The sequence below is a fragment of the Elephas maximus genome, chromosome 20, assembly GCF_024166365.1.
Source record: "Elephas maximus indicus isolate mEleMax1 chromosome 20, mEleMax1 primary haplotype, whole genome shotgun sequence".
Lineage (NCBI taxonomy): Eukaryota > Metazoa > Chordata > Mammalia > Proboscidea > Elephantidae > Elephas > Elephas maximus.
In genome coordinates this window covers 54,698,742-54,724,351 of record NC_064838.1, presented here as the reverse complement: position 1 = coordinate 54,724,351, position 25,610 = coordinate 54,698,742, and the positions used below count along the sequence as shown (strand labels likewise).

Genomic DNA, 25,610 nt, shown 5'->3' with positions numbered 1-25,610 from the left:
GCTTCACAGATCCTCCAGGCCAAGTGCCGAGCTCTGAGCCTGGTTTGCTCAGTTAACCTTAGTGACAGGTGTTAACCATGCGGGTAATGTCCTCCGAGGAAGGGTGCTGCGGGCTTGTGAACCTGGGGCCTCACCCACCCTGGGGTTAGAGTCAGGGCAAGGGTATGTTGGTTTAGGCCAAGAGGAAACCCCAGGGTGGACACAGAGGGGCAGGCGTTGAGCTTAAGTGAGCCTCTTGGGGTCTTAATAGGATCTTTTCTTTTATATCCAGAGCAATAGATAGCTACTGGAGGGTTTAGGGGGGCTGCAACATGGTCAGATCTCTATTTTGAGATGAGGCTCCGGCGGGTGTATGGAGAAAGATGAAGAAGCACAAGAGGGAACACAGGGGCCTGGGGGAGGACAATGCTGGGACAGTGGCAGACTGGATGGGGGTAGGGGGATGAACAGAAGGTGATCTGAGTAGTAGGTGGGGTGATGGATTCTGAGGTAGATGGGCTTGTTCCAAACAAGAGGAGGTGGTGTGAGCTCAGGTGGGCCTGATGATTGTCCCAGGAAGGCATCCAGAAGCTCAGGAGGGGCCAAGATTGGAGGTGACACGTGGGAGGCATCTGGGAATAGAGAGGCCTATGGTCCCTGTGGCCCCAGGAGTGGGAGTGTGAAGACCAGTTGTGGGGGGGGGGGTAGGCAGAGGAGGGTGTGAGTCCTGCCCTGCATTCAAGGGCGGGTGGAGGATGGAGCCTATAAAGGAGATGGTGGGCATCTAGAGAGGAAGGTGGAGGCCAAGAGGGGCTCAGCACTGTGAGGTGAGGGTGTTTGACTCCAAGACGGACTTTCTGACCTTCCCTGCCCCTAGGACGCTTTTCTCCACCCAGTCCTCTTGGCCTGGGTGGAGGTAGGGGGACGCCAGGCCCAGGAGGAGTAGGGAGGGCTCTGAACAGCCACTCTAGCTGCCAGGGGTGGTATCCTGTCTCAGGAGATCGGAAACCAAAGCTCCACATGGGGTTCCACCATACTCTCCCTTCCACGCTGTCCCATGCTGGAAAGGAGGAAGAGCTGGTCCCCTGCATCCTACCTCCCACTTCCCCTTAATGGATAGCTGCCAGCCTTTATTAGAACCTCTTCTCTGGGGACCCACGTGCCATGTCGGGTCTGGGCTGGTGCATAGGGGGATGGTGTCCTGAAAACCAAGGTTCTGAGGGCTCCTGAGTGGGGAGGGGAAGCCTAGAAGCAAAACCCTGGTTCCACCCACAGGACAGGGCTCCCAGGACCAAGATGGCACCTTGGGGAAGAGATGGGGGACAAAAGCTGCCCCCCGCCGTGAGTTGCTCTACCCCTCACCGGGCATGGTGGGCCCCACAGAGGGTGGCCTGGGGGCCTCAGTCATAGGCTGGGCAAGGAGAATTCGGTGGTGAGGGCCAGGCTCAGGGCCCCAGCCCAACCCAGACTCTGTGACCATGGGCAGACTGCTTGTCATCTCTGTACCTGGGTATCCTTGTTTGTCAAGGGGCCATAACAGGCTCGTGTCAGACACGTGAAGATAGCAGGTACAAATGTGTCACTGGCCTGGGGAGCACTTGACATGCAGTAGGGTCAGAGCTGCAAGCTCATGGTCACGGTCATCATGATTAACAAGGCTTCACTGCACTCAGCTCTGCTGGAGGCCCAGGAGGGCCAGACTCAGCCCAAGCCTCAAGAGTCCCGAGACGTCATAGAGGGTCAGGATCCTTGGGACAGGCCAAACGAGAACTCCTGGGTGGCCCAAGTTCAGGCGCACAGCATGGCCAGGTCCCAGTGCCTCCTCCAGGAAGGCTTTCCTGATGTCCCAAGTTCCCTCAGCCCTAAGCTTCCTGCATCTTAGCTACCCCCACCCTGTGCTGTTCTGCCTGGCTATGTCTCTGTTACCCGCTCTGGACTGTGAACTGGGTGCACCCAGTGACAAGGCCGGGGATGAACAGTCACACGGCAGTGCTCTAAGGGAAACATGATCTGCTCGCAGGCACAGGGCCGTGCTGGAGGGGGCTGCCGAAATGAGCCCCAAAGGATGGGCCGGGCTCGTGTACACAGAGGGCTTGGGGGACCCTGCCAGGAAGGAACTCAGAAAGCCTGGAAGAGGGATGGTGGGAGAGGGTACGTCCTGCAGGGCCCTGAGCTGACTGAGAGCAAAGGAGGATCAGTGAAGCACTATGTAATTTATGGCAGATCACCCCTTGGCAGGGGAGGACATTCCTCTTGGTGCTGAGGTGACACTGGCTTGTGGGGTATGGAGAGTGGCAATGGGGTTTGGGGCCCCCAGTCCTCCCCTGGGGGTCTCCCTACCAGTGGGAGACCTTCTGGGCGGAAATACAGGGAGTCGCTCAGAGATGACACTCTGTGCAGGGTTCACCTTTCCTGTGTAAGTCCAGCAGTAGGTGGGGGAAGTGCCCACACAGCAAGTTGGGTATGTCTGGGGCCAATGTATCTCTGGCAGGATGGAGGGGTCCGTGAGCTGGCCTGGCCCAGGGTGTGCTGGAGAGGCGGGGGAGAAGAACACTGTGGGATGGCCATGGGGCAGGCTGCCTTCCCTCAGCCTCTGACCTCCCTGTGCTCTGTCCCTCAGAGATTGGCTGACGCTGCGGAGAACTTCCAGAAAGCCCACCGCTGGCAGGACAACATCAAGGTAAGAACCAAGACATCTTTACCATCCCCTACGGCCTGCCCACCCCCAGCGAGGGTGGATGTGAATGGGGGTGGGTGCCCAGGCACTCTGGAGGAGCACTGAGGGGTCTATAGAGCCAGGAACCTTTGCAGCAAACATTCGAGGCTCCCCCTCAGTGCTGGGGCATGGGATGCCGACCTCAGCTCCTGTTCCCCAAGAAGAGCATGGAGTTACTCATGAGTGAACAGACTGCTCTGAAGTCATGTTCCCCAAAGCTGGTGTTGCCTTGGTCGTTAAAGAGGTGGCCAGATTCCTTGGAAAACTCATGGGCCAAAAAGGCCTCTTCTTGACTGCAGGACTTTTCAGAGCCTTTAATACGCTAACTGGAAGAGACACTGAAAGACAAGGGCTGCATCCCTTTGTGCTCTTCCATGAGCAGCAGCCTGTCGTCCCAGGAGGCCCTCAGGCTGGCATCAGGGGACCAGGCCATTCCCAAGAGGGGGTGGCTTCGGGCCATCCTCTTCTGTGGTCTCCCTGGGCCTGAGACAGGTAGGCAGGATGATCAAATCTGTGTTACAGACGAGGAGGCTGAGGCTAAAGAGAGGTGGACTTCCCAAGGTTTCCCAGCGAGTCAGGGGCATGGTGGGGTGAAACTTAAGCTCCCAAAGCCAGGGTCTGTCCACTGGAGAAACAGGTCTGATTATTATCCTTGTTTTATTGATGAGAAAACTGAGGCACAAAGTGGTTAGACCTACCTGAGTTACCTGTCGGTGGCAGAGATGTATGGCCAGGCTGTCAGGTGCCAGGGGGTTCACAGCTCTGATCCAGGCCCCCCAATCCTGTTCTTCCTCCCAGGTCGCCATCCCCTGAGCTACCTTGCCCATGCCAGGGCATTCTTCCTTTACTGCCTGGTGGCTGCTGGGTGCTGCCCTCAATGAGCTCACGTGGGACTTGAAGGCAGATGATTTTTACAGTGAAGAAATAAATGAGCTAATGACTCTTGGGGAAACCCTGGTGGCATAGTGGTTAAGTGCTGTGGCTGCTAACCAAAGGGTCGGCAGTTTGAATCCGCCAGGCGCTCTTTGGAAACTCTACGGGGCAGCTCTACTCTGTCCTATAGGGTCGCTATGAGTCAGAAACAACTCGACAGCACTGGGTTTGGTTTGGTTTGTAAGGGGCCTGAGACTGACCTTTCTCTGTCTTCCCATACCAGTACCACCACCCATCACTGGGCCCCTGTGCCTCCTCAGCTCCTCGATACCAAGTATGGGAGACAGCAGCCAGGTTCTGTCTCTCACCTGCCACCAGGACCATGCTCCTCACGTCCAAATAATCCCTGTCCTGACACCTCCACCTCTAAGGCCCAGTCCTGAGCCTGGATCCAGCCACTGTTCCCCCCTTGCCAACCTCACTCCTCACTCCACTCCTCCTGGGCTCTAGCCACACTGAACACCTCTCTTCAGGCCCTTTCTTACCTCTGGCCTTTGCTCATGCTGACCCCTCCACCCGGAATGCCTTCAGTTCCTCCTGGAGCCCAGCTGACCTGTCCCCTCCCTGGGAAGTGATGCCCAGCTCATCAGCCCCTCCACCTTCAGCGCATCCAGGACCCTCAGCTCGTGCTGTGTTGCTGCATTCATCCCTGACACATCTGCTTTCCCCTCACACACATACCTCCTAGGACAAGTGTACAGAGCAGACACAGGAAGGGCGAGTGAAGGAATCAGGCCCTAGTCCAGGCCCCAAATGGAGACAGGCTGCCTAGGCCCCTAACCTGCTTTCTCTTCCTGACTGCGGAAGACCCAAGATTTCCAAGGGTCACCTGCCAGACTCCTGACCCCTGATTTTCAGCCATTCCCTGAGGCACGGGCAGCTTCTCCCAGACCAGGGTAGGCACCCAGGGGGCCTGCCAGGGAGGAGGGCCCAGCTCTCAGAGGCATTGGGGTGATGCTAAGACAGATTCTGCTGGAAGATTTGCTTCCTAGGCACTGGGTCACAGTCCCTCTCTGGGCTCAGTCACCCATCTGGAGAAGAGCTGGCCAGTGTTAAGGCTGCCTGTCTGCTCTGACATGGTGTGTGAGAGGGTCAGTCGTATATCAGCCATTCAGGTGCCATGTTGGTGATGGTGTGGGTGTGTGTCTGGCTGTACCAACCCTTGGACCTTGGGTGCACCTGTCCTGAGATGCATATGTGTGGGCTCCTGGCCAGCCCTGGGCATGACCACAGGCAGCACGTATCTGCTTCCCCTGTAAAGGGCCAGCTGGGCCCAGCCTCACTCGCTCAATGCTCACTGCCTTCCCTCCACAGTCCATCCAGTCTGCCCGCCCGCCTGTCTGTCTGTCCCACTGGGGTTCCCAACAGGGTAGGGCTGTAGTCATTCCCTCCTCCCCCGGCTGCAGGGTCACTGCTCTTCCAGGAAGCACTGCAGCTGCCAGGCCGGAAGGCATTAGCACTAATGGGCCTATCAGCCTGCACACTGGCCAGCCCTGCCTAGGCTGCTAGGGACAGCCCGAGCGGTTGCCAGCGGGGGCTGTCCATGCTGGGGGCCTACGGGGGCTTGAGGCTGGGGAAGGGATAATGTTTTGTCCTTTGCAAGCACATCACCCACCTCCTTCCCAGCGACCTTCAGGAGGTGACAGAGGAGCCGTGTTCCTCCACAGCTTGCAGGAGAAGCACCTGGCCTATACCACAACCCCAGCTTCAAACTCAGGGCCTTTATCCAAGCCAGATCTTCTCCCAGGAGTTCCCTTGCCCCCTCCTTCAAATGGGTAAAACCTCTCTCTCCAGATATTGGCCTAGGGCTCCTCTTTCTAGCCCCAATCCTAGGATTGGCCCCCGCTGCCCACAGCACCCGCCTTTGGTGCCCCCATTACAGACAGTTCCCAGTTCAGGCTGTCTCAGGCCCATGTCCTAGGGCTCACCTGTCTGCCCCACTCCCAGCTCATCCAAGCCAGAAGCAGCCAGGCCTGGCTCAACACATCCATGTGCCCAGCCAAGTGCCCTGTGAACAGAGAGACCAGGAGCACCCAGGCCTCCTTATCCATGAGACCGGGAGGATGGTGCCCAACAGAGCTGGGCACAGAGGAGACGCTTGATGTGTGGGACCAGACTACAGTCCACTTCACCCTCAGTAGGGTGTGACCCTCCCTGTGTCAACAGCAAACAGTAGGTCTGCATGCAAACTGCTGAGGAACAATGATCAACCCACTCCCACCAAACCCTCCCCCTAACACCAGCCAGGGACTTGAGGAACCTTGGAGTCTGCAGGGTCAGAGCTGGCATAGAAGAACAAGGCAGCAATGTCTGAGAATGAACCCCCCCTGCCCTCCTCCCCAGTCTCAGGCCACAACCCCACACACTTGGCTCCAGTAGTCACAGCCCTGGAACACCCAGACCATAGGACCGCAGGGAAACCATGGCCCCCATTAGCAGACATTACCTCCCATGGCCCAGCAGACAGGCAGCAGGTGCTCCAGTGCCCATAACACTTAGGGCAGATGAAGACAACAGCCTGCCGGACACCGTGCCTGGCGCCAGCATCGCACTGTGCCAGCATTGTCTGCCACCTAACCCGCCGCCAGGGAGGAGCTGGCCCAGGGCAAGGGTTGGGGAGGGAGGAGACGCCATTGTCCCCCGAGCCTCCACGCCAATACCAGCATCTTGAGGAGACAAAGCCTTGCCCTGGAAATCTAAAGGGGGAGGTAGTCCTGCCCTGGGAAGTCTGATGGAGGAAGCAGCTTTACCTTCGAGAGTGTGATGTGAAGTCAAAGCCCTGCACCGGAAGTCTGATGGGGGAGACAAAGCCCTCCCCTGGGGACCCTGATGGGGGAGGCAGCTTTGCCCTGGGCAGTCTAATAGTGGAGAAAAGCCCTGCCCTAGAAGTCTAATGGAGGAGGCAGTCCTGCCCTGGGGAGTCTAATGGGGGAGGCAGCTTTACCGTGGGAAGACTGATGAGGGAGACAGTCCTGTCCTGTGGAGTCTAATGAGAGAGGCAGCTTTATATCCTGGGGAGTCTGATGAGGGAGGCAGTACTGTCCTGGGAGTCTGATGGGAGAGGCAGCTCTGTCTGGGGAATCTAAAGAGAGGGCTGCGAAAGCTGGGCCAGATTGGAGGAGCCGGCTGGACAGGACAGGTGGCTGCCCTGGCCTGAAGGCCTACCCCAGCCATCGGGCCCACTGCCTGCTTCTCTGCCAAGCCAGCAACAGACGGCTGTCTCAGAAAACAGTCCTCTTGGCTGAGCTAAGCTGGTGGTGGGCCAGGGCAGGAAGGCCAAGCGTCCTCACTGGTGTGACAGGGGCTGGCCTGGGCCCTCACAGGGGGCTGATGGGCAGACGGTAGTCAGGTCTGGCCAGGGCATGGCAGCCGCCTTCCAGTGCATCAAACATGGACGAAAACTGCTGTTTCCTGTGCTCATCCCATGCTGACTCTTTCAACCTGTGTCCCACCTGCTCACACCTCTCATACCCTCTCCTGGGCTCAGCTCCAGCCAAGGAGCATGTATGTGTCATCTACACATGGCCATGAGGGCCCCATGTCCTTAAAGGGCCCCCAGCCCCACCCCTCATGTACTGCCTATGTGCGGGGCATGTGTTTGAGTTCAGAAGGGGTAATTCCCTCCACCCTCTGCCCAATTTGAGCAAAACGGCCCTAAAATACCAGGTAACAGAGGGGTGTTAAGGGTGTGGACTGCAGATGTTGAGGACACCTCATTTTGCCCCACCCAGGGAATCCCTTCCACACTCAAGCCCCTCCTGTGGGGCTGCAGAGGTGCAAACATGAGGGGGGCCTCCTCCTGGGTAGAGTTGGCCCCAACCCCTGGGGAGGCCCAGTTCCCTGTCCTCTTAGCACCCTCAGGGCAGGGCGTCACCCTGACTTTACAGGTGGGGATATCAGGACCAGAAGGTCAAGCCTCACTGAGGCTACGTGACCTAGCCAGGCACCCCTGCCTCACTGGTGAGATGGAGGTGACCCCAGGAGTCCTCATGGGGCCATCAGGACAGTCTGTAGGTTGGAGCCCTTGAGGCTTCAGCCTTACTCTTCACTCACTGCTCAGAAGTTCACATGTGTCCAGGTCAAGGCTTGAACCCAGGCCCATTTGCCAAGGCCCCTGTACTTAATCACTAGGTAGTAGTAACCGCCTTATCGTTGTTTAACCCAGGAGGCAGGGCACTAATGGTGGACCCTCAGGCATTGTGTGGGCCAGAGCAGGCCCAGAGGCTTTCTTAGGGACCTTCACACCTCAATCCTGCTGGCCACATCCTGCCATACCACCTGCTTCATGTCACAAAAAGCTTACTGTGCTCACAATGTATTTTTACACGTGTGACCTTGCCCAGACACTGTCCCACACTACTCTCTCCAGGAAAGAGGCATGACCTGGTCCTCCTGAAGATGGCAGGAGGGGGACCGGGAGGAAATCCTGCCCACATGCATGCCCCCCCTACCCGGGGACAGGGAAGGCGTGCAGATACCTGAGCCTCACCCACAGTCTGCAGGGGGCTGGGAATCCTCCAGTTTGATATGCACCCCACACACCCCATATCTCTGATGCCACCAATATCTGATCCTCTGCGACACCATGAAACAACAAAACAGAGAAATGGAGCCATTGGAGTAGCTGGGAGGGTGGGCCAAGTGAATGCCAGGGCATCCCAGGGACAGCCCAAGTGCAGGCAAGTCCCAGCTCCAACCTGCGAGGGGAGCCCAAGGCTCCAGGAGCCCAAGAGTGACTGGCCCCTATCCTGTGCCCTTTCCCATCCTTGTGGAAGGTTCACCTAAAAAGTTGATGAGTGAAGCCCCATATTCTAATCTACAGTCCTCCCACCACGCCCGCCTGTTTTCATTACGGAGGGAAAGAGCATCAGAGCCGTGTTTATAACCCCTTTTTAGATAACAAATCACATTTTCTTTTCACCAGTGAGTGTGTTGAATTGATATTTTTTCCCCTCGGTTTAATGGGTTTGTGTGTTCAGGAATGATCTTCATCAACTGAAACTCCTTATTGTGTTTGATGTAATGTCAGCTTTCATTATGTACTGAGGTTGGAGCCAGGCGCAGGGAAAGACCATGCACCCTGGAGCTTGGGTCCCTGCCCCAGCCCCCGCCACAGGCTCTTTGGGCTCCAGTCTTCCTGGACTGGTGGGTGGGTGGGTGCGGGAGCAGCTGGAGATGATGAGCTGGAAAGGCAGCTTGGAGCCATGATGTGAAGCCTTTCTTATCCCTGCCTCAGTTTCCTCATCTGTATAACGGAGGTCATGGAGCTGTTGTGAGGACCCAGTAACTCAATATGTATGAAAGTGATTGTCAAGTCGCCTTTGGCTTGATGTACATCAAGAGTTTGTGTATGGTCTTCCCCAAGCATAATGCCAGGCACGCAGTCAGTGTTCCGGAATGCTTGGACTGTGCCTGCATGTCCAGCCAGTGGCCTGCATCCCCCAGACCCCTGGTGGGAGACAGCCCCGGACTGCTCCCAGCAATGACCCCCAGTACTGACCACCTCAGGCCATGGCCTCAGACCCAGCAGTCCCCAAGGCCAAGACCCTTCCCCGAGAGATGAGGAGCCCGAGACAGAGAGGGGACGGTCCAGCCCTGCCGAGGTCACACAGAGCAATCAGGGCCTCATGAGGTTCCAGGATGGCCAAGGTGACTTTCACTCCCCACAGAGCAAGTACTATTTCAGTGCTCGCTGCGTTAGAGCCAGGCCCTTGGGAGCAGACATGGTCAAACCCCTGTTTGCAGACCACAAAGAAACAGGCCCCAAATGAGTGAGGGACTTCCCGGGCCATGCTGCAGGGCTTTGCTGCACAAAACAGGGCTGAGGAGGGTGACTTGGACACTGGCCCTGGGGGGGGGTCCTGGCCCTAGGGGTTGGGGAGGCGGCCTCTTCTGGGAGTATGGCACTGGTTGGCACCAGACTCACCTTCTGGTGGCCTCTGTCAGCCGTGCTTGGTTCCGATTAAAAAATATTAAACATGAAATTAGCCCGTTTGTATTACAGGTCCTCGGGGTGGCCAGTGATTATGACGCACAGTTGGCCAAGAACCCAGGCGGCAGGCGTGTGGTCCCATGCCAGGACTGGCGGGGTGGCACAGCGGCAGGCGAGGGCCAGGAAGCAGGCTCATAGGCCGGGCTTTGTTTCTTCCTGCTCCTGTTGTGTAAACCCTTTGCATTTCACAACAAATCACAGATAATTAATAAGTACATGCCTGTAATGAGCAGGCTTTTTAATAGAAGAAATTGGAAGATGCGGCCTCGAGTCATTATTTCACTCGGGCCCAGACTCTGCTTTATTTTTCCAGCTTCCTCACTCCGCCTCCCCTGCCCCCGCCCCCCAGCTTCAGCCACAGTCTCTGCCGGTGGGCCTCCTCTGACCCTATCTCCTGGCAGGGCTGCAGTGCTGGGACCAGGAGCCCCAGACCAGGAACCTCACCCCTCCAGAAGCCCAGGTGAGGCCTGGTGAGGGCAGTGCATCCCCAGCACTGGCTCACCCAGCGCCTCAGGATGTTGGCTCTGGAAGGGCAGAGGGGGAAGTGTGCCTCAAGACCCTCAGGAACTCCTGGAGGAATCTGAGGGGGCCATCCAGGCCTTGGGGCTGGGGTCCCAGCTGCATCTCAGGAGGCCTTGGGCTGTGAGTGCTGAGGCTTCTCTCCCCCACCAGGAGGAAGACATCATGTACTATGACGCCAAGGCTGACACTGAGCTGGTAAGTGCCCCACCTGGCTTCACTGCTGCCAGGTCAGGGTGGGGGCAGCTGTGAACCCCATGCCCCCTCTCTGGGTCTAGGAGGCTTCAGCTGTAAAACAGGTGTGAGGGCTCACTACTTGGATCCTGAGCTCTACCCTGCAGAGCTGTGGTGACACAGACCTCCCACTCACCTCCCACAACTTCCCTGACCCCTCCAGAGCTGTGGTGACACAGACCCCGCACTTACCTCTCACAACTTCCCTGACCCCTCCAGAGCTGTGGCTCAGTGGCCTCAGTGGCCTATGGCAAGGCTTCAGGGCACAGTGTAGAGCAGACCCAATCCCCTCCCTGGGCCGGGTGGTGAGGCCGTTGGACCGCCCCACAAAGGGCAGTTGAGAGCTCCAGCATAAGAAGGGCTCTCTGAGCACGATGAGAGGCGGGGAGAAAGGAGCATTTTGGGAGGGCTCCCTGGATGTGGGCAGGCAGGGCTGTGGTGCGGATGCCATGACGTCCAGGTGGCATGTCCAGGCCAAGGCAGGTTCCTTTCTTTGTATCCAGGGAAATAGCACCCCGCCCACCTAGCTTGGCTGGAGCTCAGCCAGTACACGCTGGCTGCAGACACAGCCCAGTTCGTGTGCCCATTCTTCAAATGGAGGATGGGGCTCCGGCTCAGCTGTGGTCGCCCCTCCTCAGAAGTGGTGGCTCGGGACCCTCGTCACCAGAGGACTCATGCAGAAGATATGTGACCATTTTTGGGGGGTCTGTGGAGGGGAGAGGAGTGTCAAAGGTACAGGAGACTGGAGGTAGACAGTGTTTGGTGAACCTGTTAAGGCCTGAGCCCCTTTGTCTGCCTTCGAGGCAAAGTAGTAAAACCCAACTGCCCCTTATGTAAATAGAGGCATCACAGCATCACAGTCTCTGGGGTGCCCCTGCCCTGAGCTGGCTGGTACAGGAGACCCAGAATCCTGTCTTCCTCTCCCAAGCTTATTGGCCTGGGGTGTTTCCTGGAGTAAACAGGAGGTATCCAATGACACAGGAGGTGGGTACACTGAATGATCTCTTGCAGGGTCCATGGACCAGGCGGGGCTGGATGAGCCTTCGGGAGGGCAGGTGGGCAGGAGGCCTGAGAAGGAGGGGTGGGTGGGCTCAAGCAGGTGTGCTTCCCCTTGGCTGAGCCTCTGTGGCTCCCGGAGAAGTTGCTAAAATTAAAGCCGGAATCTGAAATTCAAATGAAGAGCGAACCTTTAATTAGACCCTGAATCTAATTCCTTACCCCCCTCGGCAGCGGGCTGTAATTTTAGCAATCAGTGCATTAAATATAAACCAGGAGACTGCGGTTGCCCACCCTACAAAGCCCCTGGGCTCTGGGGGTGGCACTGAGGGGCGAGTTGGCCAGCCTGGCCCTGCCCCAGTGTCCAGCGCCCTACCAAGACACTCTGAACTCCCAGCGGCCCCCAACTGTGTCCAGATCCCCAGTCCCTGGCTCCAGATTGCTGGCTTCCTGTCCCTGGCCCCTTGGACATCTGCTGGGGACCTAGAGACTGCCCAAAGAGAGAGCTTCACCCCAGGGTGGGGCTGGGCTAAGGTCAGTAAGCTAACAGCCCAGCCTGGCCTGACCAGCCCCCGGTAGGAACAATGGCACGCAAACACTCGCCGGCTCACGTGCTTGTTGTGTTGTTCTGTTTTTTTAATCTTTGCCAGAGGTACAGTTAGGGATCTTTCTAGACCATTTACTTTTAAATTACCAGCCAGAAGGTGGGGGTGGGGGAAAGAGAAAGGAAGGAAAAAGTTCGCCAGCTGATAGCTTATCAGAACGGAATCCAAATGTCACATTAGTTGGAAAAGTTGGGAGATTAAATTTTCCAGCGCCCTTCATCTGCCGCTGACATTTCAGGGGCTTTCTTCTCCGGCGCCACCCCCTCGTCCGAGCGGAACGTGCGGAGCACGCCTCAGAGGCAGCTGGCTCCCTGCTCAGGCCTCCCTGCTCAGTGGCTGCCTGCCCTAGCTTTACCTGGCATCCAGGGGCGTCCGTGTGTCCTCAAGGGTGTGCCTGGGTGGGTAGAGGGGTGGCACACTGGGTGAGGGGCAATGGGAGAGCAGCAAATGGTTTGGGTTTGCTCCACAAAACCCACCCTTGAAGAGGTGAAAAGGGTGTTGTCAGAGACGGGCCAATCCCACACCAGTCCAGGCCACTGCCCAGCCCAGGTTGGCACCCCAGGGTGGAGGCCAAGCACCCCTGCGGTGTGTAGAGCACCTCTGACTGGCTCAGGAGAAAGCCAGCCCTGTGGGCATATCACCTTACCTAGGGGTGGGAACATGAGGAGCGTGCACAGAACCCAGGGGCGGTACGGGATCCTCAGGGGAGAGGAAACAAGGCAAGTCTGGTGCTGGGGGTGGTCAGAGGTCTTGAGGGGCATTGAGGGAGCACAGGGTCGTTTAGCCACTTAGCCCCCTTCCTACGAGGGCATAAAGCCCCCCAGCTCTGCTCCTCGTCCTGCCGCAGCCTCTGTCTCTCTCTCTGCCTCCTTAGTCTGGCTTTTCCCATCTCCCCCTCCTCTCTCTGCCACCATCTTCCCTCTCTCCTGCACACCTGCACCATGCCTGACCCCCCCTCGGCTGCGGCATCCATGCTGCAGTCGCAGACCCACTCCTGCCAGCCTCTGGTGGTAGGCGGGGGTGCACGGCGCATGCCCAGCCTGCCCAGCAGAGAGATGCCATAATTGGCACCTGTCAGACGGCTGCAGCTCATTTTAGAAAGTCAACGGGGGTCCTTGCAGTCCTGCCACTAGCAGGCACCGCAGGCCCTCCCTCTAGAGGCCACCGAGTCTAAATGCTGGCCCCCACCCAGCCCAGCTCTCCCCGAGGACTGCTACTACTCCGGCTCAGCCCTGGACCCATCCTGCTGCATGAGTAGTGCCCATCTGCGTGGGGCCAGGGCCCCTCTCCCTGGTGCCAAAGGAACACCCGGCAGGGGATGAGTGGGGCCCAGGGTGGGGGTCACAGAGCTCCTGGGAGGGGCTGCCAACGCCTCCCTGTGGTTGCACAAGGCACATCCTTGTGAGCAGAAGTCTGCAGCGCACTCCTTCTAACTGGATTTGCCCCCTTTGCTGATAATTGGTTTTCAACGATGTGGGGGCGGGGTTGGATTTGGTTTTGGTTTTAGGATTTGGGTTTAGCAGACGTGGAGATGGTGGTCAGGGGCAGGAAGGGGCAGGTGGGAGTCACAGGCCACTTGGGTGAGCTCCGTACCCCTGGTCTGTCTGTCCCTTTGTCTCTCCATCCATCAGTCTCTTTCTCTCAGATGCCCCTGTTCCCGAGACACTGCCCTCCCTGCCCCCACCCACAGGCCTGCCTGACCCCAGCCCTGCTGCTTTCCAGCCTTGACACTGCTGTGGGGGTGGGGGTGGGGGGGTGCTCTCTGCAGGACGACCCTGAGAGTGAGGATATGGAGAGGGGATCAAAGGCCAGCACCTTGAGGCTGGACTTTGTCGAGGATCCAAACTTCAAGAACAAGGTCAACTATTCGTACACAGCGGTGCAGATCCCTACGGACATCTACAAAGGCTGTGAGTGTACAGAGCAATCCGGGCTCCCCACCCACCATGGGAGCAAGGCCCACTGCCCCAGCACTCCCAGGGCCCTGGGGATGGAAGGCCAGTGCCATCCACCCCAGCCTCCTACCCCCACGGTCACAAATGCTCACCTGATGTGCCCACACACAGGCAGGCATCAAGCCACACACAGTCACAGCCTTGCACTGACCCCCCAGCAAGTACAAAGCACAGAGCTTTTCAGCAAGCTACAAAGTACTGAGCTTCTTATACCTGTGCAAGTGTGGTCTCCTCATGTACACACATGTGCACACACGAATGCGTGCACACATACACGGTTCCCACACACAGAGCTGAGTCCTACCCAGCCCCTGCAGCAGCTCCTCCCCAACTCACCGTACTCCCTGCCCCTTTGTGAGGGAGGTTAAGGAGCTACCACATCAGGTGGATCCAGGGGCAGCGGGGACATGGAGCCACACCTCACTCACCGACATCAGCCCTGAAACACCTCCCGCTTCTCCTTGGCTAAGAGCACAGAGCTGAGGAGTTGGAGAGATGGTTTCCAGCCCAGAGCAGCCAGGGTCTGAGATGGGGAAGGAGATTGGGATGAGGGTGGTTGAGATTCCAGGAACAGAGCAGTTTTGCACAATGGGAAACCAGGTTACTACAGCTAGAAGGATTTGAGGTGGATATAAGGAGGAACTTCCTAATGATCTTGGGAGATGTAGGCAGAGGAGGCCAGGAGTCTAGGTAGGCTAGGAGGAGGCTAGGTGGGGAGCTCCACTGGCAGGATTCAGATGACTTCTTGAGCACTTACAGAGTAGCCTTAGAATCCAACGTGCCCACCAGGCTGGGGGTCCTGGGGCAAAGATTCCAGAGCTGATGTGTGGGCACCATAATGCAGGGAATCTTCCAGGGTCCTCAGGGAGGCCCCCTCTACCCTTCGGGTCAGCCAGGCCATGTTGGCAGCTTCAAGCAGGAGTAGGGGAGGACACCCCCCCACTCCTCCCCCACAGGCCACCCACAGGCCACCTGCCCGAGCCAGTCGAGGGGCACTATCACAGGCAAGCACGCTAATTAAAACAGGAGCCACACGGCCCTCCCCAGTCACCCCTCGCTACCCACACAAATTACATTTTATATGTTTTTTATTTACTGTGTCACTTTTAATTAAATCTGTAATCGCCTGCCTGAGGGGGCATGGTCCCCGTTTCCCAACTCAGCTCCATCTGAGTGTGTGTACACACGGGTACGGGAGTGTGCACACGGGGCGGAGTAGCTGCCCCTTTCGAGGCGGGGGCAGGGTGTTTGCGCAGTGTGGCTTGCCATAAAGGTATGTGCACACGTATGTGGGTGGCCACATATACCTGCAGGGACAGCCCAGCAGGTACAAGGATTTTCTCTTGGCTCTTGACCTGAGCCAGGGACATGCCTCTGCCAGCAGCTAGAGGAGCTTCCAGGACCATCTGATCTCAGCCTCTCTTTGTGCAGATGGGGAGATTGAGGCCCAGTGAGGGGTGGGGCTTGCCAAGCAAGGACAGGGCCCTACCTCCAGAGAGTACCATGTGAAATGTTTGACAGCCTGACTTTATTTGTTCCTTAAAAAGAAAAATAGAAATTGTTCAACTCACTAAGTTTCTAAATTAGGAACGAGACCATAACACACTGTTCAATAGGCACAGCCAATGCTAGGAATGTGTTTTGTTTTCATATTATGGCCAGTTAAGGGCAGCGGCAGGGACTGAGAGAAGGAGCAAGAGCAGACAGGGAGGGACTAGGCAGCAGAGAGGGCACAGCAGAGGTCCCCACCCTCTGGAGGGAGAAAACAGAAGGGAGAGTGCCCAGGAATATGTTGGTACCCCCTGGGCTGTGGGCAGCCTTGAGCGTTTGTATCTGTACATCACAGCTCCTCATCTGCTCTGAAGGTTTCAGTGTTCAGAGGCTCTGCTTTGAATAGAAGAGCAAAACTTTGGAAGGCATTGTCTGGTTCTCACTGAGGGTGGGTGCTTGACAGGGGTCCATTGTCTGGTTCTCACTGAGGTTGGGTGCTTGACAGGGGTCGGGATGGGATGGTGATGGTGGCAGGTCTCCACCTGGGAAGAAAGGGGTGGTGGCAGCTGGAGGAAGAAATAACTGCCACCCAGGGGAGGGGATAAAGTACAGAGACCTGGCAGAAGCAGGTGTCCCACTCCTACTGCTTTTTCTGAGCACACGCGTGACACACACATGCCCACAGGTACAGTGCACACCTGAGAGCATGTGTCACACATCTGCGGAGCCATCGGGCAGATTTAGGGCTGCCCTGAGTTGGGGAGGGGGTCACTGCTAAAGTCACCCTGGGTCTCTGCCTGGGTTAAAGGATCCCCAGAACGGATGGTCAGCTGCCTGAGAGGAGCCCTGCTCTGTGAGTGTGCGTGCGGGGTGGGTCTGGCCAGGGGATTGCACGTGTGCAGCCACAGGAGGGCGGAGGCGAGGGGGGTTACTGGCTGGGGGGTTGTGAGAGCAGGACCCACTGAGGAACGGGGTGGTGTGTAAGCATGAGCATGTGTGCCCTAAGCCACGGCAACAGTCGGGGCTTCCAGGCAGTGGGCTTGAAGTGGGGAGGGGGTGGGGGGAAGCTAGGGGTCACACACCTGACTAGAAACATGGAGGTTGGCTGCAGGTATACCTGTAGGGGAATGCAAGCTCTGTGTGTGTGTGTGCGCGCACGCGCGCGGGTTGGTGCCTGTGTTGGAGCAGGATCAGGGCGCTGCCTCTGCCCCTCTGAGAGCCCCTGCCCCCTCCCCTGCCTGTTCCTGGCCCCGGTTGATTAATCATGGAGCTGAGTGGCTTCCAGCTTATCAGGTACCTTAATAGCTGAATAATTCCAGCCCCATCATCGGGCCCTTAATTGCTTTCTTGTGGCTGCAGCCCGGAGTGCATGCTGAGTGGGTAAGCTCCCGTGGGAGCAGCCTAGGCTCCAGGCAGGACGCTGGGCTGGGTCCCAGCTCACAGCTCCCACCACCCAGGCCACAGCCACCCTGCCTGATCACGTAGGCCCGGCTGAGGAGTAGGCTGAGCCAAACCTTCAAGGACTTGGGAGGAGTGAGGACCAGGAAGTCTTTCTGTAGGAGGCCCTGGGGAATGAGGGAGGCTCTGGACAGGCAGAGAGCAGGTGAGGCTTCCTAGATAGAGGGCACATGCAGGGGTGTCATTGTGGCAAGAAAAGTGGGGTTCAGTGGGAGACAGCCCTGGCACTTGCCACCCCAGCCGCCTGCTTCCCCATAGCCACTGTCATCCTCAACGAGCTCAACTGGACGGAGGCCCTGGAAAATGTCTTCATCGAGAACCGCAGGCAGGACCCCACACTGCTATGGCAGGTCTTCGGCAGTGCCACAGGAGTCACCCGCTACTATCCAGGTAGGTGCCAGCCTCTCCCAATCTCTCAGCCTACCTGTCCTGGGTGCACAGGGTAGGATGAGCATCCTGCAGGTGCGGAAGGGCCCGGCCACTCCTGCCAGTTCTGCCCTCGGGGCTGGGCCCTCCCCTGCCAGTCCCACCTCACACCCCCTTTCCCCCCACAGCCACCCCATGGCGAGCCCCCAAGAAGATTGACCTGTATGACGTCCGAAGGAGACCCTGGTGAGCAAGCAAGGGGGAGCCGGGTAGAGACACCTCCGCAGCAAACCCACCTCCCTGGCCTGCTCCCCTCCCTCCTGCTATCCAGGCCTTGGAGCAGGGCGCAGCCAGCTCTATCCAATTTTCATTTCACACATCGTTGCCACTGGAAAATGGATCCTATCACCCAGGCAGGCCTCCCAGCTGCCTCTGCCCCCCATCCACTGCCCAGTACCCCCACCTCCTCAGGACTGAGGGACTGGGACGGTGGGGGTTCCCAAGGGTGGATTCATCCTCTGCAAGGTTGGCCAGGCCCTGCCCTGCCCATCTGAGCCCTAGAAGCCCCTCCAACAGCGCCACTGCCAGGCCTGGGCTAGAAGGTCTTTGGCCCTGGTACTGCTCACTTCTCCTTCAGTATCCATGACCTCCTTCCTCTCTGTCACCTGTTCCATCCCATACACAGCTAAGGTTCTGCCCTTTGGGGCCTCAACCCGGGACAGGGGACACGACTAGCCACTGAGGCCAAGGAACAAACCTCCTGCCCCCTCTCTGGATCACCTACTCACCCTTCCCTGGGGTTGTTCATGTGCCAGGGAATCAGGTCACTGTGATTTATCAAAGTGGCATCCTCAGTGCCTAGAACAGTGCCTGGCCCTTGCAGTGGACGCTTACTAGAACCACGTTGAATCAATATCCACAAGGCCCCAGTGGGCCTGGCCCTAACTGAGGCTTCTCTGGGCAGGTACATCCAGGGGGCCTCGTCACCCAAGGACATGGTCATCATCGTGGATGTGTGAGTGAGCTTGCCAGGAGGCCAGGCTAGGGCGGGCCCAGGGATGGACTCTGCTTCCCCGGGAACATCATGCGGGATGGCAGGAGGACAGCTGAGGCCTGCCTGGCACCTCCATGGCCCCTGCCTGACCTCTGCAGGAGCGGCAGCGTGAGCGGCCTGACTCTGAAGCTGATGAAGACATCTGTCTGTGAGATGCTGGATACACTGTCCGATGATGACTATGTGAACGTGGCCTCGGTGAGTGCCAAGGCAGCAGGTGGGCAGGGTATTGGCCACCCCCACTCACACCATCCCCATGACCACCACCAGCCCCATCCATGCCAACAGCTGCCTAGCCTGGCAGCCTGAGGCAACTCACCACCCGCACTGTCCCTGCAGTTCAACGAGAAGGCACAGCCTGTGTCATGCTTCACGCACCTGGTGCAGGCCAATGTGCGTAACAAGAAGGTGTTCAAGGAAGCTGTGCAGGGCATGGTGGCCAAGGGCACCACAGGCTACAAGGCCGGCTTTGAGTATGCTTTCGACCAGCTGCAGAATGTGAGCCCCATGGGTGGGCAAGTGGGCGAGAAGGGGCGGGCAAGGGCCTGGGCACAGAGACACCAGGGAAATCAAGACAGATGGCCTTGTTAGTGCCGAGCAGGCAGGCAGCTCAGGCAGACAGCACTGTCTGCTGTGGGGAAGGAGGGCCAGAGAGCCAGGCCTGCCAGGGGAGGGAGGCTCTGCCCCTGGACTGGGGAGATGCCAAGAGCCACCTGACCCTATGCCTGCCCCTGCCCAGTCCAACATTACTCGTGCCAACTGCAACAAGATGATCATGATGTTCACGGATGGTGGTGAGGACCGAGTGCAGGACGTCTTTGAGAAGTACAACTGGCCCAACCGGACGGTGAGGCTCATCCCAGGTGGGGCTCTCCTGGCCTGGGCCCAGTTCAGGAGAGGGTTGTCCTCTGGTGGCCTCGGCAGTGACTTCACGCCCCCTGCAGGTACGCGTGTTCACATTTTCCGTGGGGCAGCACAACTATGATGTCACGCCCCTACAGTGGATGGCCTGTGCCAACAAAGGTACATTGCCCAGGTGCCACTGCCACAGGGCCTGCCTACCATTCCTGTTGTCCGTTGGGTTTGTTGTCTACCTGCCCATCCTTATGTCTGTCTGTCCAGTTGTTCTACTGTTTGTTCATCCTCTGTCTATCCGTCTTTCCATACATGTAGCTGTCCATCTCTCAGCCTGTCTGATGGGCTGTCTAACTTGTCCATCTGACTGAGCGTCTTTCAGCCCATCTGTCTGGTTGTCCATTGTCCATCCATCTCCCAGCTTGTCTGCTGCCGTATCCCCGTTTGCTGGTCAGATCATCTCTCCATGCACTTGGGCCTGCCCCGGGTGGACTCTGAATGTCACTGCCATCATAGCATGGGGGACTTCCAGCCTCAGGCCCCTCGCTTCACCCTATGTCTGCCCCAGCTCTGCTTCCTATACCCCTATACTTACTCCCCCTTTCACAGCAGCAGTCCCAATGACAGGGCAAGGGCAGGGAGCACCAAAGGGACATGAGTTTAGGGGGAGTGACACCAAAGAGAGAAAGAGCCTGAGGGAAAGGTCAAGGCTGCAGACACGCCCCACAGTGCAGGACCCCCAGCACTGTCGGTCCCACAGAGCCACCCAGGTCTGCCTCCCCTTCACTCACAGGTTACTATTTTGAGATCCCTTCCATCGGTGCCATCCGCATCAACACGCAGGTGAGACTGTGGAGGCGGCCCCCACCCCCAGCTGTGGGATGCAGTGTTCCTCGGGCTGGTGTGGGGCGAGAGCGCCCCCTGGTGGCTTTTAAGGGTACAATCCCAACACACAAAGTGACAGAATGGGAGGGTACAGTGCAGGGGCAGGAATGTGACCTGCCCACACCCCCTCTCCAGGAATATCTGGACGTGTTGGGCAGGCCCATGGTGCTGGCAGGCAAAGAGGCCAAGCAGGTGCAATGGACCAACGTGTATGAGGATGCGCTGGTAAGGCCTCTGGGCAAGGTAGGGGTGGGGCTGACTACCTTTCCCCAAGGATGTGCCCACAGGGTCAAGTTCCTCAAGGGCTCTCTTATGGAGATAGATAAAGAAGACAGAGAGAGGTGCTGTGACTACTCAGGGTAGAAGCAGGTCTGGCCACAGGAAGGAGACCCATTGTCCTCCTCTCCTCTCCTTTCAGGGGCTAGGATTGGTAGTGACAGGGACCCTCCCTGTTTTCAACCTGACACAGGATGGCCCTGGGGAAAAGAAGGTGAGGCTTCACACTGGGGGAGGGTTGGGCATGCCCATGGCAGGTATGGGGATGGAGGGGCAATGGGACAGGACTGCTAACTCGGTGTGAGCAGCGGCTTGTGAGAGCAGGGTGAAGCTGTGGGTGTGGGGGCTGGACAGAGCGGGCTACCAAGGAATTGGGCCCATCACAGACCCCCAATGCCTCTGCTCTCAGAACCAGCTGATCCTCGGCGTGATGGGCATCGATGTGGCTCTAAGTGACATCAAGAGGCTGACTCCCAACTATACAGTGAGTGTCCACCTGCGCTTCTGCCTTACTCGGACTCCTCCATGGACACAGGCCAGGCTCCATAGAAGAGACCTGCAGAAGTTACAGCACCTGCCTCCACGGAGACCTCTGAGTGCAGGGAATCAGACAATGCTTCCAGGGGAGGTGACCTTGGGCCTAGTGCCAGGGTCGGCAAACTTTCTATAAAGGGCCAGACCGTAAGGGTTTTAGGTTTTATAGGCCATACAGTCTACACAGCTCTGCTATTGTGTGGCTCTGTTCCAACACAATTTGACTTGTGGATTCTGAATTTTTAATTCCATATAATTTTCACATGTCATGAAATATAATTCCATTTTGGGGTTTTCAACCATTTAAAAATGCAGACAGCATTCTTAGTTCATAGCCGTACGAGTGAAACAGGCAGCAGGCCAGACTTGACCCATGGACTGCCGGCCTGAACTGGAGCGCAGGCAGGAGTGTCCTGGGCAGAAAGAAGAGGAAGGTGTAGCTTAGGGAACTCTCTGGGTAAAGACCTGAAGGTGAAAAACAAAATGATAAACCAGGGAAGGAGCAAGATCACAGTGTGGCTGGCCCAGGGCCTGTGGGAAAGGGAATTTGGTTTTTGATTGTTGCAGGGGGCAGGGGGGTGTGGGTGGAGCAGCTGTGCCCTAAGCCCAAGCCACATGAGCAGGCAGGGGCCATGTCATTGGCCTCCATATGCAAGGAGAAAACTGTACCTCAGAGAGGTGAGTCAGGTTTCCCACCTACTCCCTACCAGCTGGAGGGGAAAGCCCAGGCCTTCAGGATTTCAAAACCTATGCTCCTCCTTCCCCACACTCACTGAGATGAGGACAAGGGGAGGCACAGATCTGAGGCAGGAGGGAGCATCTGGCCTGCAGCTCTTGGAGGATGCGAGGCTAGAGACAGGATGGCCCATGGGCACAGCAGCCGGAGGAACAGACAGGACAGAAGCAGCAGGCTTGGACCGTGGAAGCAGAGAGGTTGAGCTGACTGACAGCTCCATGAGAACCAGGGGTAGGAGAGAGAACCACAGAATATCAAATTGAACGGGACCCCCACAAAGCTGGTGAACCTTGGCAACGGCCAGTGCATGAGGGGCGCCCAGCATGCTGGGCGTTGGTTTGAGGGGTAGGCTTAGGCTGCATGGCATGTGGGGCAGACAAACAACACTCCTCAGTGGGGCAGAAAGCAAGAAGTAGAAGAGCCCTAGAACATAGGGAATCCCTGCCCAGCCCTCTAAACCCTGAGACCCTGATCTGTGTCCGCAGCTTGGAGCCAATGGCTACGTGTTTGCCATTGACCTGAACGGCTATGTGCTGCTACACCCCAACCTCAAGCCCCAGGTGAGCCAGATGGGCGGTCTGTAGGTGGGCGAACCCTTAGAAATGGGGACTCCTGACTTCCCACCCGGCCTCTCGCAGACCACTAACTTCCGGGAGCCTGTGACCCTGGACTTCCTGGATGCAGAGCTGGAGGATGAGAACAAGGAGGAGGTAAGGAGAGCGGGGGGAGCAGGAAGGGGAAACAGGGAGCAGAGGAGGGCAGGGGCCCTGCCCCTCATGTCTCTTGCCCCTCCAGATCCGTAGAAGCATGATTGATGGCAACAAAGGCCACAAGCAGATCAGAACGCTGGTCAAGTCCCTGGATGAGGTGAGAAGGTGGGGGAGTAGAGCTGGGAGTCAGGCTGGGCACCCTCCTGCCCCCCCACCCCACCCCCACCTCGGCCTGCTAGCCTGAGCACCTGACCCAGCCTCTTCTCCCAGAGGTACATAGACGAGGTGATGCGGAACTACACCTGGGTGCCCATAAGGAGCACCAACTACAGGTGAGTGGGGCCAGGGCTGGGCTGGCAGAGGGTGGCGGGGTGTGGGGGAGCCAGAGCCCAGAGTCTGAGCCGGGCTGCCCCCTCACTTTCCCACTCAAGTCTGCTGGGAGAACAAGGGTCTTGGCTGGCTGTGACCACCATCCCAGGGGGGCACCACCAGCCAGGGCTGCTCACTGAACACTCCGGGATGCTCGGTCCCCCAAGGGCTTCCGCCTGGCCCTTCAGGGGCAAGTGCCAGCCCCCTGGAACTAAGGACAGAGACAGGACAGTGCATCTGATGTCTCCCCACACCCAGCACCCTTTCTTGTCACTCCCGCCTGGATTGTACCCCCAGTATCTGCACCCAGGATATCATCCTCAGTACATTCACAGGCTGCTCTCAACTGGCATCACAGCTTCAGAGCAGGTCCCCCTATGGGCCAGGTCAGTCAGGGCAGCTGTTCTCTGTGCAGCCTGAAACTGCTGTCCTTCTGAGATGCCAGGGGCATCCACACACCCGCTATCACCAGTGACTGCCCCTCACCACCTTAGGCCAGCCCTGCTTCTCACCACCTCTCACATAGTGTAAGTGTCCGGACTGTAGACCCCACCCCTAAGGCAGTGCCTGCCCCCCCCAGCCTACCTCACTGGCAGTGTTTGTTCTGCCCCTTGTAAGTTTGCTGCTGGCTAGATGGGGGAGGCTGACTGGGCAGGTGGTATGCTGTGGGAGGCTGCTGGGGGTGGGATTTGTTGTGGGGCTGGGAGTTCTGTGGTCTCCAGAAGAGTTTGGGGGAGTGGAAGGTCCTGACCCCTGGGTGTCTCCATGGCCCCTAGGCCATGAATCTTCAGCTGGCCAGGGAAAGGTCTCCCTGGTGGTTGGGGCAGGGGACACCACAGCCTGGGCCTCTCTGCACAGCTCCAAGGTCCAGGGGGAGAGGGTGCCAGTGTGATCTGCCTCTCCCCAGCAGTGACCTATGCTCCTCCCTCCTCCCCAGCCTAGGGCTGGTGCTCCCGCCATACAGCACCTTCTACCTCCAAGCCAACCTCAGTGATCAGATCCTGCAGGTCAAGTGTAAGTGGCCCGGCCCCTGCCTGCGCCCTGCACCCCTGCCTCTGCCCCGCACCCTGGCCGGCCCCAGGCAGCATAGCCAGCCACCGCTTGCTGGAGGCAAGGGTGGCAAGGCAGCCCCTCCCACCCCGTGTGCCCACCCCCAGGCACCCACAGGCTGGGGGCACCTGCTGTCGGAAAGTCTGTGGAAATCTGCATGCTCGCCTTTTCTCAGATTTGGTTCCAGGCCATTCTTTCATGGTTTGAGGTTTCTGTTTTTGGTTTCTCCTACTCAGTGTCTTCCCTCCTTAGCCTGCCTCCCTGCACACCCCTAGGGGCTGCATTCTCGGAAGACACCCCCTTCCCTCACCTCTCCCTCCCCCTTTTCCCTGGTCAGTTCTCTCCCCCTGTGGTGTCCCCCAGGGTCCCTCTGCCTCCTCCTGTTTCCTCCTCATCCATGCTCAGTTCACACTCTGCCTCATTTTCTTCCTCTCACCTCCTCCCTCATCTACTGCTTCACTCATCTCCCTATACCCCTGACTCTCTCCCTTACTGTCTCTTCCCCCTTCCTTCTCTCTCTTTCCTTCCCTCTCTCCCTCTCTTCCCCTCCCTTCTGCTCACTCCTTCCTTCTCTCTGTTCCACTTGCCCCCTCCCTCTCTCCCCTACCCCTGCACCATCACTCTCCGTCTGTCCACGTCATTCCAGTCTCCTTCCCTCCTCTATCCCACCCTTGTTCTCTCCGTTTTTCACTCCCTCTCATCTGCTCTCCCTCCCCCCTCCTTCCCTCTCTTCTTCATCCCTCTCTCCCCCTTCCTTCCTACCCTCTCCCCCACCCCTCTGCCTGTGGCTCTCCCCTGCATGCCCTGCTCACCCTTGGCCTCCCCTGGAAGGCCCTGCTGCCCACCGCCCGAGGTCACTGGGAGGGAGGCTGGGGCTCCGGCCCCACCGGGCGCCCCCCACCTGCCTGGCCGACTGGGGCTCCTCTCCTTTGAGTTTTCTTGCTCTCTCTTTCTCTCTCATGTCGTTTTTTGCAAGAAGTTTCCTTTCGGTATGATGATGAGACACAATATTTTCATTCAAACAGCCATTGAATAAAATATTGTTTGTGCCCCTCCCCTTCCCCTCCCCTTTTTCGTTTGTTTTTTGTGTTTGTGTTGTTTTTGTTTTCCTCGCTTTCTCTCTTGGTGGACTGTCCCAGTGCCAATCAGCAAACTGAAGGGCAAGTATATCCAGAACCAGTGCACCCTCCTCTCCCCACCCCACCCACCCTCACACCCCTGCTTGCCCCCCTCCCTGCCCAGGACCAGCCAAACCTCTGCTCTCCAGGGCTCCCCTCCCAGCATCCCCTAGGATCCTCTAGATCTTGCCTTTCCTCTAATCCCTAAACCCCCATTAAAGCCGGTGGCCCACTCCCCTGGCCCTGCCTGCAGGGTGTTGTCCCCCGTGGGCTGAGAGCTCAGGCCCCTCCTCGTCTTCCTCACTCCCACTAGGCAGGCCCCTGGCTCCCCACACCTTCTCTGTCCCTCCAAGACAACTCAACAGTGGAGACAGGGCTAAAGGCCTCCCCATCACACTTCACCCAGCAGGGCAGGGGGTCTGAGATTCAAGGCGTAGGTCAGCCCTCAGAGAGGCTTATGTCAGGGTGAGACAGGGGCCAGCTGCACAAGCTTCCCCTGGGGTGGCTTTCCCTCTTCTGACCTCTGACAGTAGCACCAAGCTGACCGCTGACAGCCCTCCACAAGAGGAGACAGAAGGCTTTGGAAACCTCACACCCTGAGCAGGATAGGGCAGGCAGCCAGGCCATTGGGAGGGAGAGCAAGGCTGAGCGAGGCCAACTGGACCAGCCCGGGCACTGGCCAAGGTGCTGAAGCACCAGCCCCTGCTGCTCTCCTGGCTTAGGCTTCGCTAAAGTCCAGTGGCCTGGCCCAGCCCTGTCCTGTGGGGCTCACTGCTCCT

At 58.0% G+C, this 25,610-nt stretch overlaps 1 protein-coding gene across 4 annotated transcripts in view; it reads left to right on the top strand.

Annotated features, from left to right (window-relative positions):
* The window catches only part of CACNA2D2 (calcium voltage-gated channel auxiliary subunit alpha2delta 2), a 155,501-nt gene that overhangs the window by 120,659 nt on the left and 9,232 nt on the right, over positions 1-25,610 (top strand). For 3 of the 4 annotated variants that reach the window (XM_049862675.1, XM_049862673.1, XM_049862672.1), the window contains exons 4-22: positions 2,600-2,659; positions 10,293-10,337; positions 13,743-13,884; positions 17,137-17,268; positions 17,433-17,490; positions 18,209-18,259; positions 18,397-18,496; positions 18,638-18,796; positions 19,038-19,145; positions 19,243-19,321; positions 19,947-19,996; positions 20,174-20,263; positions 20,457-20,528; positions 20,724-20,798; positions 22,070-22,144; positions 22,223-22,294; positions 22,380-22,451; positions 22,565-22,626; positions 23,601-23,677. In XM_049862675.1, the coding sequence (XP_049718632.1) occupies positions 2,600-2,659; positions 10,293-10,337; positions 13,743-13,884; positions 17,137-17,268; positions 17,433-17,490; positions 18,209-18,259; positions 18,397-18,496; positions 18,638-18,796; positions 19,038-19,145; positions 19,243-19,321; positions 19,947-19,996; positions 20,174-20,263; positions 20,457-20,528; positions 20,724-20,798; positions 22,070-22,144; positions 22,223-22,294; positions 22,380-22,451; positions 22,565-22,626; positions 23,601-23,677 (1,579 nt within the window). Of the gene's footprint in view, positions 1-2,599; positions 2,660-10,292; positions 10,338-13,742; positions 13,885-16,427; positions 17,024-17,136; positions 17,269-17,432; positions 17,491-18,208; positions 18,260-18,396; positions 18,497-18,637; positions 18,797-19,037; positions 19,146-19,242; positions 19,322-19,946; positions 19,997-20,173; positions 20,264-20,456; positions 20,529-20,723; positions 20,799-22,069; positions 22,145-22,222; positions 22,295-22,379; positions 22,452-22,564; positions 22,627-23,600; positions 23,678-25,610 lie in introns of those variants that run through there. The other variant, XM_049862676.1, reaches the window with a different exon arrangement.